Source organism: Salmo trutta, chromosome 39 (genome assembly GCF_901001165.1).
Source record: "Salmo trutta chromosome 39, fSalTru1.1, whole genome shotgun sequence".
Lineage (NCBI taxonomy): Eukaryota > Metazoa > Chordata > Actinopteri > Salmoniformes > Salmonidae > Salmo > Salmo trutta.
This window is the reverse complement of record NC_042995.1, coordinates 17,446,989-17,462,554: the sequence shown is the minus strand read 5'-3', so window position 1 is coordinate 17,462,554 and position 15,566 is coordinate 17,446,989. Positions and strand designations below refer to the sequence as shown.

At 43.1% G+C, this 15,566-nt stretch overlaps 2 protein-coding genes across 12 annotated transcripts in view; both read left to right on the top strand.

The window, feature by feature from the left end:
• Window positions 1–10,072, top strand: part of LOC115179770 (secretory phospholipase A2 receptor) — a 26,401-nt gene extending 16,329 nt beyond the window's left edge. Inside the window, exons 15-28 of one of the 11 annotated variants that reach the window (XM_029741513.1) lie at window positions 32–67; window positions 224–384; window positions 933–997; window positions 1,158–1,261; window positions 1,351–1,487; window positions 2,528–2,785; window positions 2,962–3,106; window positions 3,429–3,571; window positions 6,301–6,478; window positions 6,600–6,734; window positions 7,169–7,291; window positions 7,649–7,825; window positions 8,085–8,120; window positions 8,273–10,072. In XM_029741513.1, coding sequence (XP_029597373.1) covers window positions 32–67; window positions 224–384; window positions 933–997; window positions 1,158–1,261; window positions 1,351–1,487; window positions 2,528–2,785; window positions 2,962–3,106; window positions 3,429–3,571; window positions 6,301–6,478; window positions 6,600–6,734; window positions 7,169–7,291; window positions 7,649–7,825; window positions 8,085–8,120; window positions 8,273–8,490 — 1,916 coding nt within the window. In that variant the 3' untranslated portion in view covers window positions 8,491–10,072. Of the gene's footprint in view, window positions 1–31; window positions 68–223; window positions 385–932; window positions 998–1,157; window positions 1,262–1,350; window positions 1,488–2,527; window positions 2,786–2,961; window positions 3,107–3,428; window positions 3,665–3,980; window positions 4,084–5,937; window positions 6,106–6,223; window positions 6,479–6,599; window positions 6,735–7,168; window positions 7,292–7,648; window positions 7,826–8,081; window positions 8,121–8,272 lie in introns of those variants that run through there. The other 10 variants (XM_029741512.1, XM_029741510.1, XM_029741518.1 and 7 more) reach the window with 10 other exon arrangements.
• A 710-nt stretch (window positions 10,073–10,782) lies between these two features.
• The window catches only part of LOC115179465 (lymphocyte antigen 75), a 37,802-nt gene continuing 33,018 nt past the window's right edge, over window positions 10,783–15,566 (top strand). The window contains exon 1 of the mRNA XM_029741016.1: window positions 10,783–11,038. Within this exon, the coding sequence (XP_029596876.1) occupies window positions 10,936–11,038 (103 nt within the window). The 5' untranslated portion in view covers window positions 10,783–10,935. The remainder of the gene's footprint in view (window positions 11,039–15,566) is intronic.

Sequence of the window (15,566 nt, the reverse complement as noted above, 5' to 3'; positions counted from 1 at the left end):
GCTAAGAATATCTGTCTTATTTGTCTCGTAGGTATGGAGCTGAACAAACCATACTGGTATAATGACCGTAAGTAAATTTATTCATTTTTTATGTATTTTGTTATATTTAACATTTTTGACGTTTTTTTATTGAGTTGTTTTTCATTTATTTATATGCTTATTTGTGCTATCAATTGCAGTTGTAACTCTGAGAGGGACTGTGTAACCTTCCTCTGTCCTGTAGAGAACGAGCCCTGGGTGTTCTACAGAGGAGCAGAGTATCTGCTGGCCAAGCAGCCTTTTCCCTGGGAGGATGTTAACCTGGCCTGTATGATGATGGGCGCCCACTTGCTGTCTGTCCACTCTAAAGAGGAGCTCCGATTCATCAGAGAGCGCATGGGGAAGGTCTGTACACACACACACACACACTAACACACGGGCCGACACACGCGCTAACGCACACAGTCAGACACACACACACACGCACACACACATGCCGACACAGTCATGCACACACTTACACACACACACACGAGCCGGCACGTTCACACGCGAACGCCCTCATTCCCACACGCGGCCGTACATTCACAGTTCACACACAAGTGCCCTCCCTCGCTCTCTCTCTTACACACACGTACAAACACACACGCCGACACGTTCGCACATTCGTGCCCCCTCATACAGGAACAAAATAAAGGGCCTTGTTTCACTACAACCCAGTGTCTTTGATCAGACTGAATGGCCCTCTGGTGGAGAGGCTTTTGAAGGCGGTAAAAAGGACAGAGCTGTGGATAAAACAGCAGAGGCTGGGGGCCAAGGCCGAGGAGAGGGGTTGAACGGGCTCTCGTGGCATGAAAGAGGCTGAAGGGCTGATCCTTCACTGGAGCGAGGATGGTAAAAGGCCTTGAATGAGTGAGCTAAGCATTCCCCATTTCTTCTCTTGGTTCTCTCAGCTCTCATTGGGGTCGACTGACTGGTGGATAGGGCTGTCCACGGACCTCGTGAGGGAAGAGTTCAGGTAAGTGTTTTATTTGTTTGTTTATGGAATGCTGTATTTTACCTCACACTCAATGAATTATGCTGTTTCTTTAGTGTGAGGGGGTGTAATAGGAGTGTGTGTTTGTTTGTGTGTTTGTGTGTGTGTGTCTGTGTGTGTGTGTGTGTGTGTGTGTGTGCAGTTGGAGTGATGAGTCCGCTGTGGATTATCAGAATTGGGCAGAAGGAAGCTCCCATGATGCCCCAGTGAAACAGAAACAGTGTGTGACCATGTCCTCTATCTCAGGTGAGAACACAGGCACACACACACACACACACACACACACACACACACACACCACGACTGACTTCTCTTTGACGTGTTGTGGCCAACAGGTCAGTGGTCGGTGGGTGAGTGTGGCAGTCTCCATGCTCACGTATGTAAGCGCCGGACCGTGTCCGTGGTGGAGACTCCCAGAGAGCCTCACTACCTCGGAGGCTGTCCAGAGAGATGGCTCTACTTCGGACACAAGGTTCACCTCATCTCGCATCCTTTTATTCATTTCAAAGCCTCTGCATGGGCTTGAATGGAAGTTTGTATAGTTTAGTGCCCATTATTTTATATCCTGATTGCCTAGTCACTTTTACCCCAACCTACATGTACATATTACCTCAATCACCTCAACTCCCTCGTACTCCTGCACAGTGACTCAGTACTGGTACTCCTTGTATATGGCCTCGTTATTGTTTTTATTGTGTTACTATTTCCTTTTTTATTTAGCAAATATTTGTCTTACTTTTTAACGCTGAATTGTTGGGAAAGGGCTCGTAGGTAAGTTTACACCTGTTGTATTCGGCGCTTGTGACCAATAACATTTGATTTGATTTGAGTTTCTCTTGTCCATCTCTCCGTTGTCATGGAGATTCAGTACTGAGAGAGACTTGGTCATTCCTTAAAATAATCATCTTTATTTAATATCGATTAATTATTGCAATAAGGAGGCTGGTCGACCCCCCCCACCCTTGAGTGTTGGACCGAGTAACCTAACCTTAACACAAATGCAGAGTACTATATATAGCTGACACTGACAATGGTCCGTCATGGTTGGTTCAACCCTCCTCGTGCAGACCAAGGAGCATCATAAGCCCCTGGCTTCGTCCTGTCGCTATCTGCACGTGGGTTGTTGTCTTAACCCCACCCTGACTTAGTTTCCCAGATGCAAGAATGATTTTGAGACAATGAGGGATTGTTCTACTCCTAAGCTATCTCTAGTAAAACACGTTCTTGTCTATGTAATGCAGTCTTTAACTCATTTGTCAGCTCAAGCCATCTCTGGTGACCATACGCCCAGATTATCTGCAGGGAACTAGAGTGGAGACCATTAAAACACAGACAATAGTAGGACAGAAATGTCTTACTATTAGTTAAATATTCATTTTTAACCATTAATATCAAATAGATACGTTAAATACGGAATTTTTCTATCACACCGTACAAGGAAAAATCTAGTTGGTGGAACTATACCAAAACCTTGCTAGATTTCTGTCCTGTGTTTTGTGTGTCTTCTGGCAGTGTTTCCTGCTGCACCTTCCCAACAGTTCTGAGGAGGGGAAGAGCTGGAGAGATTCCCAGTCTATCTGCTCCTCTTTCCAAGGCACGCTGGTCGCCATCGAAGACGAGATCGAGCAAGCGTACATCACCATGCTGCTCCAGGGCAGGACAGTGGGCGTTTGGATTGGTCTACGGGATGAGGACACCATGAAATGGACCAATGGGAAACCTGTCAGCTACACCAACTGGTCTCCTGTAGAACCCAAGAACCCTCTGACGGTAAGACCTTCTCAACGGAGATTTGAGGTTAAATGAAACATCAAATATTGTCTTAGTGCTTTGGTGATGTTCTCTGTATAGTGTATTGATTGGGGGGGGGGGGGTGCGTGTGTGTGTCTGTGTACCTTTCTGTGTGTGTATGCGTGCATGTGTGTGTGGGCGCCCCTCCTCTGCAGGACGAGTGGCTGAGCGGGCCCCTGGGCGGGGACGATCCTCTGTGCACGGTGCTCTCCAACAGCCACAACTTCCACCTGACAGGGAAGTGGTTTGACGAGAAGTGCACAGAAAGTGGATATGGCTTTGTCTGTCAGAAACCCCAAGGTAGGACTCCCCTCTGTCCTCATGCATTCTGTGTCACGCACTCACCCTCCTTCAGACACATTGGGGCCTATTTTCAGAGCACAGAGCTGAGATATTACCAATCATGTCTGTATTACATCATTAATGAAACTGTTAGAGCTTCCTGTTTTGTGCTCTCAAAATGTCACCCCGTTGAGTCAGCTCGCTGAGAGAAATCCTTCAGAAATGGTTGAACATTGAAATGAGTGTTTCTGTTGATTTCGTGACAAATCGACGCCCTTGCTTCCTCATGGAACAATCTCTCTTACCGTTTCCTCTCCCCTTCTCTCGTTCCCTGCAACAGACGCAGCTAAACCCCCATCCCACTCCTACCTCCACCCTCTCCCTGACAATATTGAGTACAAGAACCGCAGATACAGGGTTGTCCGTGGCAACATGAGCTGGTACGAGGCGCTGCATATGTGCTTAGAGTCTGAGTCTGAGCTGGTGAGCGTTACCGACCCCTTCCACCAGGCTTTCCTTACTGTCCTTGTCAATAGATTGGCATTCCCCCACTGGATTGGACTGTATAGTCAAGACGTATGTATTATACTATTCCGCTGAGTACTGCTACCTGCCTAGGCTGTGTGTGTGTGTGTGCGTGTGCGTGTGAAGATAACGCTCGTTAACAAGCATGTCGAAGTTGGTCTGTGGCATGAATTGACCTTTGATGATGTTAGGAGTGTGTGTGTAGTAGATTTACGTCACGGCAAGGAAACAGCTAAGAGCACTAGCTAGAGGTCTTTTATAAACAGCATGGCCACAATGAAGTAATGTTGTAAGTACAGAAATGCTTGGAGACCACGTGCATCTGACAGTCTGTTTACTCTGATGTTGTCGCTCTCTCTCTCTCCAGTCCATGTCTTTCTTTCAAAGCATGGGGATTTCATCTTGGCGACTGTTCACAGCATGTTCGCACCATATCATAACCAAATGTATCTGATCTCCTCAAATCAAAAGTAGGCCTACTAAGTCCCATTTTGGGCACTTTCTATTCACATACACGCATTCACATTTCTACAACTCTTATATGAATACAGTGCCTTCGGAAAGTATTCAGACCCCTTCCCTTTTTCCACAATTTGTTATGCTACAGTCTTATTCTAAAATGGATTCAATAATTTTTCCTCATCAATCTACACACAATACCCCATAATGGCAAAGCAAAAACAGCTTTTTAGATTTTTTTCTCACATTTATTAAAAATAAAAAACAGAAATACCGTATTTACATAAGCATTCAGACCCTTTGTTATGAGACTCAAAATTGAGTTCAGGTGCATCCTGTTTCCATTGATCATCCTTGAGATGTTTCTACAACTTGATTGGAGTCCACCTGTGGTAAATTCAATTGATTTGACATAATTTGGAAAGGCACACACCTGTCTCTATAAGGTCCCACAGTTGACAGTGCATGTCAGAGCAGAAATCAAGCCATGAGGTAGAAGGAATTGTGTTGAGGCACAGATCTGAGGAAGGGCGCCAAAAAATGTCTGCAGCATTGAAGGTCCCCAAGAACACAGTGGCCTCCATCATTCTTAAATGGAAGAAGTTTGGAACCACCAAGACTCTTCCTACAGCTGGGCGTCCGGCCAAACTGAGCAATCGAGGGAGAAGGGCCTTGGTCAGGGGGGTGACCAATAACCTTATGGTCACTCTCACAGAGCTCCAGAGTTCCTCTGTGGAGATGGGAGAACCTTCTGGAAGGACAACCATCTCTTCAGCACTGCACCAATTAGGCCTTTATGGTAGAGTGGCTAGACGGAAGCCACTACTTAGTAAAAGGCACATGACTTGGAGTTTGCCAAAAGGCACCTAAAGGACTCTCAGACCATGAGAAACTAAATTCTCTGGTCTGATGAAGCCAAGATTGAACTCTTTGGCCTGAATGGCAAGCGTCACATCTGCAGGAAACCTGGCACCATCCCTACGGTGAAGCATGGTGGTGGCAGCATCGTGCTGTGGGGATGTTTTTCAGCAGCAGGGACTGGGAGACTAGTCAGGATTGAGGGAAAGATGAATTGAGCAAAGTACAGAGCGATCTTTAAAGAAAACCTGCTCCAGAGCGCTCAGGACTTCAGAGTGGGGCGAAGGTTCACCTTCCAACAGGACAACGACCCTAAGCACACAGCCAAAACAGGCTTCGGGACAAGTCTCTGAATGTCCTTGAGTGACCCAGCCAAAGCCCGGACCCGATTGAACATCTCTGGAATGACCTGAAAATACCTGTGCAGCCAACCTGACAGAGCTTGATAAGATCTGCAGAGAAGAATGGGAGAAACTCCCCAAATACTGGTGCGCCAACCATGTAGCATCATTCCCAAGAAGACTTGAGCTTGTAATCGCTGCCAGAGGTGCTTCACCAAAGTACTGAGTAAAGGGTCTGAATGCTTATGTAAATGTGACATTTCCATTTTTTATTGTGTGTAGATTGATGAGGGGGAAAAAACTATTTAATCAACTTTAGAATAAGGCTGTAACATAACAAAATGTGGAAAAAGTCAAGGAGTCTGTATACTTTCTGAATGCGCTGTATGTTTGGTGTTTATGTACCAATATATGTCTTATGGCTGATATCCTGTGACAAACAGAGATATTTGTCACACTGTAACTTATCCCGTTACTGCAGTTGTCCAGAGCTTTCCTCCTGGCCCACAGCCCATGCATAACTATGTGTGCATCCCAAATGACACCCTATTCACTTTATAGTGCACAACTTTTGTCCAAGACCGATAGGGCTCTGGTCAAATGTAGTGCACTATGTAGGGAATAGGGTGCCATTTGGGGCGCATTTCTGTGCTTCACTCAACACAGTATGGGAGTAGTTTTTCTCAACCGCCGGGCCGGCTGGGAGGAATTCTGAGCCACTCACAACATGTGGATCCAAGAATCCCATAGACTCAAGGAATGTCTTACTCGTGAAATATGGAATGAGGACAGGAAAGGAGAGAATTGATTCACAGCGCTCTACACAATGCCAGACACATTGGTATATAAACACCACACTTCCCTCAAGCCGAACCTTTTAACATCACCTGCTGCCCTCTACTCTTTCTGCCCCGTTGCATGACGTGATCTACAACTCCGTCCTCTCCCTTAGCAACCCGCCTTAGCAACGTAGGCTCACCCTAAGAGTGTGTGTCACCTCCTCCCTGCCTGTGACTGTACGGCCTACAGGATGGGATCAACTACCAGTGGTCTGATGGTAGTGACACAGTCTTCACTCACTGGGATGCGGTCGATGATGAGGATTTCATCCTGGGGGACTGTGTGTACATGGACGTCACTGGGGGCTGGAGGAGGGCTGACTGTGAGACGCCGCTCCAGGGAGCCCTGTGCCATGTCCCGCCGCCTAGTGAGTATAGGCTGGGTCCTAGTAAATTATAAAACAGTGGCTACTAAAGCTTCCTGTGCTGTTAGTCCCTCCTCAAGAGTTTCAAATGCACAATACCGCTTTTCTAAATGTTCTCCCGTAGAGAGTAATGCGTTCACCAGCTATGAGGTTGTGTGTCCGTTGACGTGGTTGAGGTTTGGCGCCAGCTGCTACAACTTTGAGCCCGTGGTCCAGAGACTGACCCTGGAGGAGGCCAGAGAGCACTGCAAACACAAAGGTACAGGAACTCTCGGGCAGATGTTGCCCTCAAGCACAGATTTAGGATCAGGTTCCCCTGCCCAAATTCTAACCTTAACCCATAAGGGGAAATTGCAAAATTGTCCTTCATTCGGCAACTTCATCCTACTGTGGTAAGTCTCCAGTACACCGTGGAGTCAATTACAGTCGGTCTCATGCTAGGATGGATCAAGGATTTAATGGATCTCTCTCTATGGGCGTTTCCTTGTGATGACTCCCTGTTGTAATTGTCCAAAATGTTATGTTTGGTGAGAGCTCCCCCTATGGGATCCATGTATTACCTCCATTCTAGTAGCTAATACTGTACTGTAGCTATAGATCTGAGGGTGCAAAACATTCACAGAGAACTGCCTTCTTCATGCTCAGTAATACACATGTAATAATGAAGGTTTGGTGGGGTTTTACCTCTTCCAGCGAACACGTCAGAGGTCCTGACCATACAGACAGAGACGGAAAACAGGTTCGTTCTGGAGCAGCTGTGGTCGTATGGCTTCCCACATCAAACCGTCTGGCTGGGGATGTTCTTCAACACTGACGGTAAGCACATGCTTCCCCAAGTTTCCTCTCTTTTCATCAAAATAAGCAGTCTTTCTGGTTTGGCGTACAATATAAACCAACAGCTGGCAAAAGACAGACAATGTAAGTGCTACGGACAGAACTGGGATTAGACAAAGCTTAACAGGGTTAGAAACATAATGAATTTCACATTTTTCAAGTGGTATTTTGATACTATTTATTGACTTAGTGTTTTACCTGGTGAGTTGATAGAAGCACTGTGGGGGGAAAAACACTAATGACTTGGTGCAGAGTTGAAGGGTGGAAGGAGAGGGGTCGAATGGACCAATTCACAACTTCTTTATTAAACATGTTATCTGTTTGTCCGGTCCAATTTAGCGGGCTCCATGGCATGGTTCGATGGTTCTCCTATGGACTACTCCAACTGGAACGTCAAGGCCCCAGACCCCAGCCTGCTGGCGGCAGACACCTGTGTGTCCACCAGGGTGTCTGATGGGATGTGGCTCCTCTCTCAGTGCACTGACAGACTGGGCTTTGTCTGCAAAACTAACTTGGGTAGAGTAGAGACATTTTGGCTGCATTTACACAGGCAGCCCAAATCTGATCTTTTGCCACTAATTTTACTTTTGACCAATCAAATCAGATATTTTTGCCAATAAATGAAATAAATATCAGAATTGGGCTGCCTGTGTATACGCAGCCTCTCACTAGCCTCCAACTGCCATTATGACAAAGCTTTGTGTTATGCGTTTGTACAGTGTACATGTATGTATTCTATAGATCAGTCAAGTTAAACAGATCGTCTTCTTTGCAGATACGATCCCTGAGGTAGAAGTGGAGCCACTAAATGGTAGGTGTTTAATTGAGGCTATTAACACTTATGCTGTTTTTCTCATGCACATTCTAATAATTTGGCAACTCAAGGTATCTTGGGACCAGCCTCTACCATGACTAACAGAGCCTTCCATGTCCAGTAAACTCACCCCTCTGTGTCTCTTCCAGGGTTGCACCACAGTGTCGTCCCAGCCGCGGTCCTGGTGGCCATGCTGATCTTCGCCGTGCTGGTGGCGGTGCTCTGGCTCGTCTATAAGAGGAACATGACGCGCTTCCGCAGACTGCCGTCCCTGGGAAACGCGTACTACAGACATACTAGTTCCCAGGCCACAGACTCCGATGGAAACGTTCTCATCGCAGACCTGGAAGCTCACTCTGGAGAATAGGGCTGTGTCCAAAATGGCACTCTTTACCCTATTAAGTGCACTGCTTTGGTCAAAAGTAGCGCACTATATAGGGAATAAGGTGCCTTTTCCAGATGCACTGTAGGACTTATTGGAGACAGCAAAATGGTGATGTTCTCTAAAGTTGGGTAAAGCATGGGAATGGGCCGAACTCTGTATGACTGTGAAGAATGGTATGTCTCTGTGTGGGTCTGACATGGACCACATCAAGGGAACTTAGAGAAGGATGTCAGAGCCCAATTAGCTTTATCCACTTTAATCCACAGGAGGCTGCTGAGGGGAGGACAGCTCATAATAATGGCTGGAACGGAGCAAATGGAATGGCATCAGACGTCTGGAAACCGTGTGTTTGATGTATTTGATTCCATTCAACTCCAGTCATTATCACGAGCGCGTTCTCCCCAGTTAAGGTGCCACCAACCTCCCGTGCCTTATACAAGTAGTTGATGAATCAGGGACCAATCGTGTGGCTGAGAGTGAGGGCGTGCATCTTCGTGTGAAGTAAGTTTTGTCTATAAAGGACTAGAGCTGTTATTCCAAGTACTTTGACATTCTAATGTAGGCATTTGAAAATGGATAGATATTATTTGCACTGTAAGGTTGTTTTGTTATTATGGTACAATGCCAACTGCTTCCACTAATGCTGGTACCCACTATATTTGTGAGTACAAGTCTTTCACGCAGTGAAGACTAGTTTTCTGTAATGCCTTGTACAGGACCAAAACAGTTTTCTTGTTTAAGATAACAATGGCCGTGATTCAGTTGTTCTATACAGCAAAGACAAAGTCATGCTTTTGCAATAGATTCTGAAGTCATCTTCTATGTATTTTATTCGTGAACAGAAATAAGACCCCAAATCAATTCCAAGTTATGTTTTTTTTTTATCTAACGTGTCATTAAAGTACAGTGTTTCTTTGTTACCACTTTATTGCACCAAACTCCATCAATACAACACAGAAAGATGATGTTTTAGTTTATCATTTTTTGTTGTTTATTGCGTATTTCCCTACACACAGAAGACACACTCACACCCTCACAGTATTTTTTTAAAGTAGTTTATAAGTACATACATGATATTCATAAGAGGAAGTGAAGAAAAAATTAAGAGAAAAATGCAGGCATTTATTTATGTTTTATTATTTATCATTGGGAGAAAAATATTTGTCATTCACTTCCATTTTGTTCATTTGGTCCACACATCTGTCAAAATGTAGGAGTAAAGAAGCTTTTATTGATGAAACAAAAATGATGTAACAAAGTACTGTTATGTAAATGGTCGCTCTTTGAGAAATAATCCAGTATTCTAAGCAGACGTATGTGTGTGTGTTTGTTATGAGGTACAGTCTTTGCTGTGTTACCAGTTGTAGTTGTTGTATATTGGGTACACAGAGTTATTAGATATGAAATATGTTGATGTATTTGTTTCTGTTGTGTGGAAAGAAATACATGCAAGAGGATGTCACGGATGCTTGAAAATGTTTACTGTCTCTTGTTGTTTTTTATTGATAATGTTCAGAACAAATGCTCTGTGCCTTCAGTGTAAATAAAATGAAGCTGTATCCAAGTTGTGTCTGAATTGTGTCTTGCTATACCGCGTCTGCTTTGAAACGAGTCATCTGCATTGAGATGCTCTGCAGTGCACTGTGGGGGTGGTATCGTGGTGGTAATATTGTCTTTATCCTGTTTATTTCTACCATATTTACTTTGAAATGAGTAATTTGCATTGAGATGCTTTGTGGTGTGGGACTAGGGCAGGGGTGATATCATGTGGAGGAAGGAGACTGAGTAGGATGGACTCTGGATCTCTCTCTCTCTCTTTATGTTCCAAATGGCATCCTATTCCCTATTTAGTGCACTACTTTTGAAGAGGACCCATAGGGCTCTGGTCAAAAGTACTGCACTATATAGGGAATATGGTGCCATTGGGGAGAAATCCTTTGTCTGGCAATGGCCTCTACAGGCTGGCCTGACTGTTGGCTGAGAATGCAGGCTTCATGGTTGAGATGATTCATTGCATGATGTTTCACTGCTGTTCTTATTTGCTTGTCTTTGAGAGAATTGACAGTGGCTTACGATAGTTAGAGACGCAGCGTCAACATACTTTTATTGATTTATCAGTGTCTTTTGTCGTTGACGCAGCATAATACATATGTACTGTGAATGGTGTATTATGTTGAAAAATAACATCAATAAAGTTGTCACTTTCAGTTCGCGGACTGGGAGTGGTCTGTGATGCGTAGTCGACTGGCAACACGCAGAAAACCGTAACAGCCTAGGAAGGGGAATAGAGGTTAGTCAACCAGCTGTCAGTCAACAATTGTGAAGTAGGCTCGTGCTACTTTGGAACGCAGAATTGGGTATGCGCAAACTGTAGGCTGGCTACTGGAGACGTATGAATCCGAATAGAGAATCCGTGGTATTATAACCATGGATAAAATGACACTTCAAGCAACAGTTTACCTATGTTTTTTCTTATTCTTTTGGGATAAAACTATTTGTTTTGGAAGTTGCGCGTCAACTACATATTCCGGTAAGTAAGGTGCTTTCCATTGTCATCCCTAGGCATGCCCGCCCCATAACTGGATAAATTCGTTGAAAGATTATCGCGTTTCCATAGACTCAACAGCTACTTGGAGAGTCGGTGGTAACCTATTATTGTTTTGAATGGGGGGGGGGTTAGGCTCAATAATGGGACGTCAAGCCCCTTTGTTCAATTTCAAAAGCAGAAAGTAACGTACGCTTGCCGTATAATCAACTTGTTTTTTTTAAGCCATATGTGGACTTTGGTTTATTTGCGTTTATGGCCCATCAAATTCCTCATCTGCTTTCGAAATGCGTAATGACCATCTTATAAAGTATATCCATCAGGATTAAAATAATGACGTCTTGAAACCCCTCTCGCGTTCAGAATGTGCAGCCCTATTGAGTCTGTTGGGACAATGTTGCAAAGTCATTGCTGCAAGGTTGCACGCAGTTGAAGTGATCCAAATGTTGCAGAATGTGGTCGTTGTTGGTGTATCTGTAAAAACAGTTTGCATGATCATATCCCCATGATCAAGTACTGTTCTCTCTCTCTCCACGTTAGCCTCTCTTTAATGAGCGTAGGCCGCCTAAATTAGACCTACAGAGTGTTGCTGTGCCAGTTATAAATATCTAATCTCATACTCATCATAGGCTGAATATGTTCAACTCAGAGATGCAGTCTGTCATGTTTCTGAGTTCAACTGCTAACCAATTACACAGTACACGTGATATCGTTTATGGTTTTATATTTACGGCAGTAACTGTCAGTTGAGTTTCTCTTCCTGCTTTGTCCAGTAAATCAGGTCAATACATTATGGAGAATTAAACAATTTAATTTGATGTTGTTTTCTGTTTAATAGTTCCTTATGTGGTCTTCCTTATTACACATGCACGTTCACATGCACGTTCACATTTGCAGATTTTATACTGTATCTAATTGTTGAAAATAAAGGCTCACCAAAAGTGTTTCAGAGTGAAACATCACACCCAGTTCAGAGTGAAACATCACACCCAGTTGTATTTAATTGGCCTCTAATTCAATTCAATTCTTTAGTCCAGATTTGGAAATGATAAAACAGTTCTGTATTGTTGGTAGAATGTTTCATGGATTTAAGTCTGCCACATGATGGAGGATAAAAGCAATTGGCCTGCTGACTGAGAATATTATCAGCAATCAATGTTGGAGACCATGATAAGCACAGGCCCAATAGACCCCTGGCGTTTCTAGATAATTTTTTTAGCTTATCTAACTGTTGTTGATTGCCTTGAAATTTCGTCTGGTCCCCTGCCTCCACGACAAGCTGAACTATTTAGGCAACGATAACCAGCAGCTTGTCCCGTCCTGACCATAGTAAGTTGTTATTTTCAGTAGGTCAGGGCGTGACAGGGGGGTGTTTGTACATTTTTGTATTTCTATGTTTAGTTTCTAGTTTTGTATTTCTAGGTTGGGTTTTGTTTGGCATGACCTCCAATTAGAGGCAGCCGGTTGTAGTTGTCTCTAATTGGAGGCCATATTTAAGTTGTTGTTTGTCCCACTTGTGTTTTGTGGGTGATTATATTTTGTGAGTGTGTTTGTTCCTCCTGCGTCACGGTTTGTTGTTTTGTCCTTAAGTTTATTTTGTTATTGCATTACGTTTCACGGATTAAATAAAATATGTGGAACTACACAAACGCTGCATCTTGGTCCGCTCCTTCAAACAACCGTGACACAGCTAAACTTATATTAAGACTAGAGGTCGACCGATTATGATTTTTCAACGCCGATACCGATTAATCGGCGGATTTTTTAACATGTATTTGTAATAATGACAATTACAACAATACTGAATGAACACTTATTTTAACTTAATATAATACATCAATAAAATCTATTTAGCCTCAAATAAATAATGAAACATGTTCAATTTGGTTTAAATAATGCAAAAACAAAGTGTTGGAGAAGAAAGTAAAAGTGCAATATGTGCCATGTAAGAAAGCTAACGTTTAAGTTCCTTGCTCAGAATATGAGAACATATGAAAGTTGGTGGTTCCTTTTAACATGAGTCTTCAATATTCCCAGGTAAGAAGTTTTAGGTTGTAGTTATTATAGGAATTATAGGACTATTTCTGTTTATACGATTTGTATTTCATATACCTTTGACTATTGCATGTTCTTACAGGCACTTTAGTATTGCCAGTGTAACAGTATAGCTTCCGTCCCTCTCCTCGCTCCTACCTGGGCTCGAACCAGGAACACATCGACAACAGCCACCCTCGAAGCAGCGTTACCCATGCAGAGCAAGGGGAACAACTACTCCAAGTCTCAGAGCGAGTGACGTTTGAAACGCTATTAGCATGCACCCCACTAACTAGCTAGCCATTTCACATCGGTTACACCAGCCTAATCTTGGGAGTTGATAGGCTTGAAGTCATAAACAGCACAATGCTTGAAGCATTGCGAAGAGCTGCTGGCAAACGCACGAAAGTGCTTTTTGAATGAATGCTTACGAGCCTGCTGGTGTCTACTATCGCTCAGTCAGACTGCTCTATCAAATCATAGACTTAATTATAACATAATAACACACAGAAATACGAGCCTTTGGTGATTAAAATGGTCGAATCCGGAAACTAAACGTTTATTCTTTCAGTGAAATACGTAACCGTTCCGTATTTTATCTAACGGATGGCATCCCTAAGTCTAAATATTGCTGTTACATTGTACAACCTTCAATGTTATGTCATAATTATGTACAATTCTGGCAAATTAATTACGGCCTTTGTTAGGAATAAATGAACTTCACACAGTTCGCAATGAGCCAGGCGGCCCAAACTGCTGCATATACCCTGACTGCTTGCACGGAACGCAAGAGAAGTGACAATTTCCTTAGTTATAAGAAATTCATGTTAGCAGCAATATTAACTAAATATGCAGGTTTAAAAATATATACTTGTGTATTGATTTTAAAAAAGGCATTGATGTTTATGGTTAGGTACATTGGTTCAACGACAGTGCTTTTTTCGCAAATGCGCTTGTTAAATCATCACCCGCATCGATTATATGCAACGCAGGACACGCTAGATAAACTAGTAATATCATCAACCATGTGTAGTTAACTAGTGATTATGTTAAGATTCATTGTTTTTTATAAGATAAGTTAAATGCTAGCTAGCAACTTACCTTGGCTTCTTGCTGCCCTCGCGTAACAGGTAGTCAGCTTGCCACGCAGGCTCCTCGTGGAGTGCAATGTAAGGCAGGTGGTTAGAGCGTTGGACTAGTAACCGGAAGGTTGCAAAAACGAATCCCCGAGCTGACAAGGTAAAAATCTGTCGTTCTGCCCCTGAACAAGGCAGTTAACCCACCGTTCCTAGGCCATCATTGAAAATAAGAATGTGTTCTTAACTGACTTGCCTAGTTAAATAAAAGTGTAAAATACAAAAAAATAAGAAATCGTCAAATCGGTGTCCAAAAATAGCGATTACCGATTGTAATGAAAACTTGAAATCGGCCCTAATTAATCGGCCATTCTGATTAATCGGTCGACCTCTAGACAAGATAGATATCAACCAAACATTCTAATGAATAGTGATACAAAATATATTGTAAACATAATAAAATATTGTGTTGAATGAACTTATATTGTTGTAGTGATGTCACTATATTTACTAACACTTTATTATGACTATAATATCACTATATTTACTTACAGTTGAAGTCGGAAGTTTACATACACTTAGGTTGGAGTCATTAAAACTCGTTTTTCAACCACTCCACAAATTGATGGTTAACAAACTATAGTTTTGGCAAGTCGATTAGGACATCTAGTTTGTGCATGACACAAGTAATTTTTCCAACAATTGCTTACAGACAGATTATTTCACATATAATTCACAGTATCACAATTCCAGTGGGTCGGAAGTTTACATACACTAAGTTGACTGTGCCTTTGAACAGCTTGGAAAATTCCAGAACATGATGTCATGGCTTTAGAAGCTTCTGATAGGCTAATTGACATCATTTGAGTCAATTGGAGGTGTACCTGTGGATGTATTTCAAGGCCTACCTTCAATCTCAGTGCCTCTTTGCTTGACATCATGGGAAAATCAAAATAAATCAGCCAAGACCTCAGAAAATAAATTGTAGACCTCCACAAGTCTGGTTCATCCTTGGGAGCAATTTCCAAACACTTGAATGTACCTCGTTCATCTGTACAAACAATCGTTCGCAAGTATAAACATCATGGGACCACACAGCCGTCAAACCGCTCAGGAAGGAGACATGTTCTGTCTCCTAGAGATGAACGTACTTTGGTGCAAAAAGTGCTAATCAATCCCAGAACAACAGCAAAGGACTTTGTGAAGAGGCTGGAGGAAACAGGTACAGTATCTATATCCACAGTAAAACGAGTCCTATATCGACATAACCTGAAAGGCCGCTCAGCAAGGAAGAAGCCACTGCTCCAAAACAGCCATAAAAAAGCCAGACTACAGTTTGCAACTGCACATGAGGACAAAGATCGTACTTTTTGGAGAAATGTCCTCTGGTCTGATGAAACAAA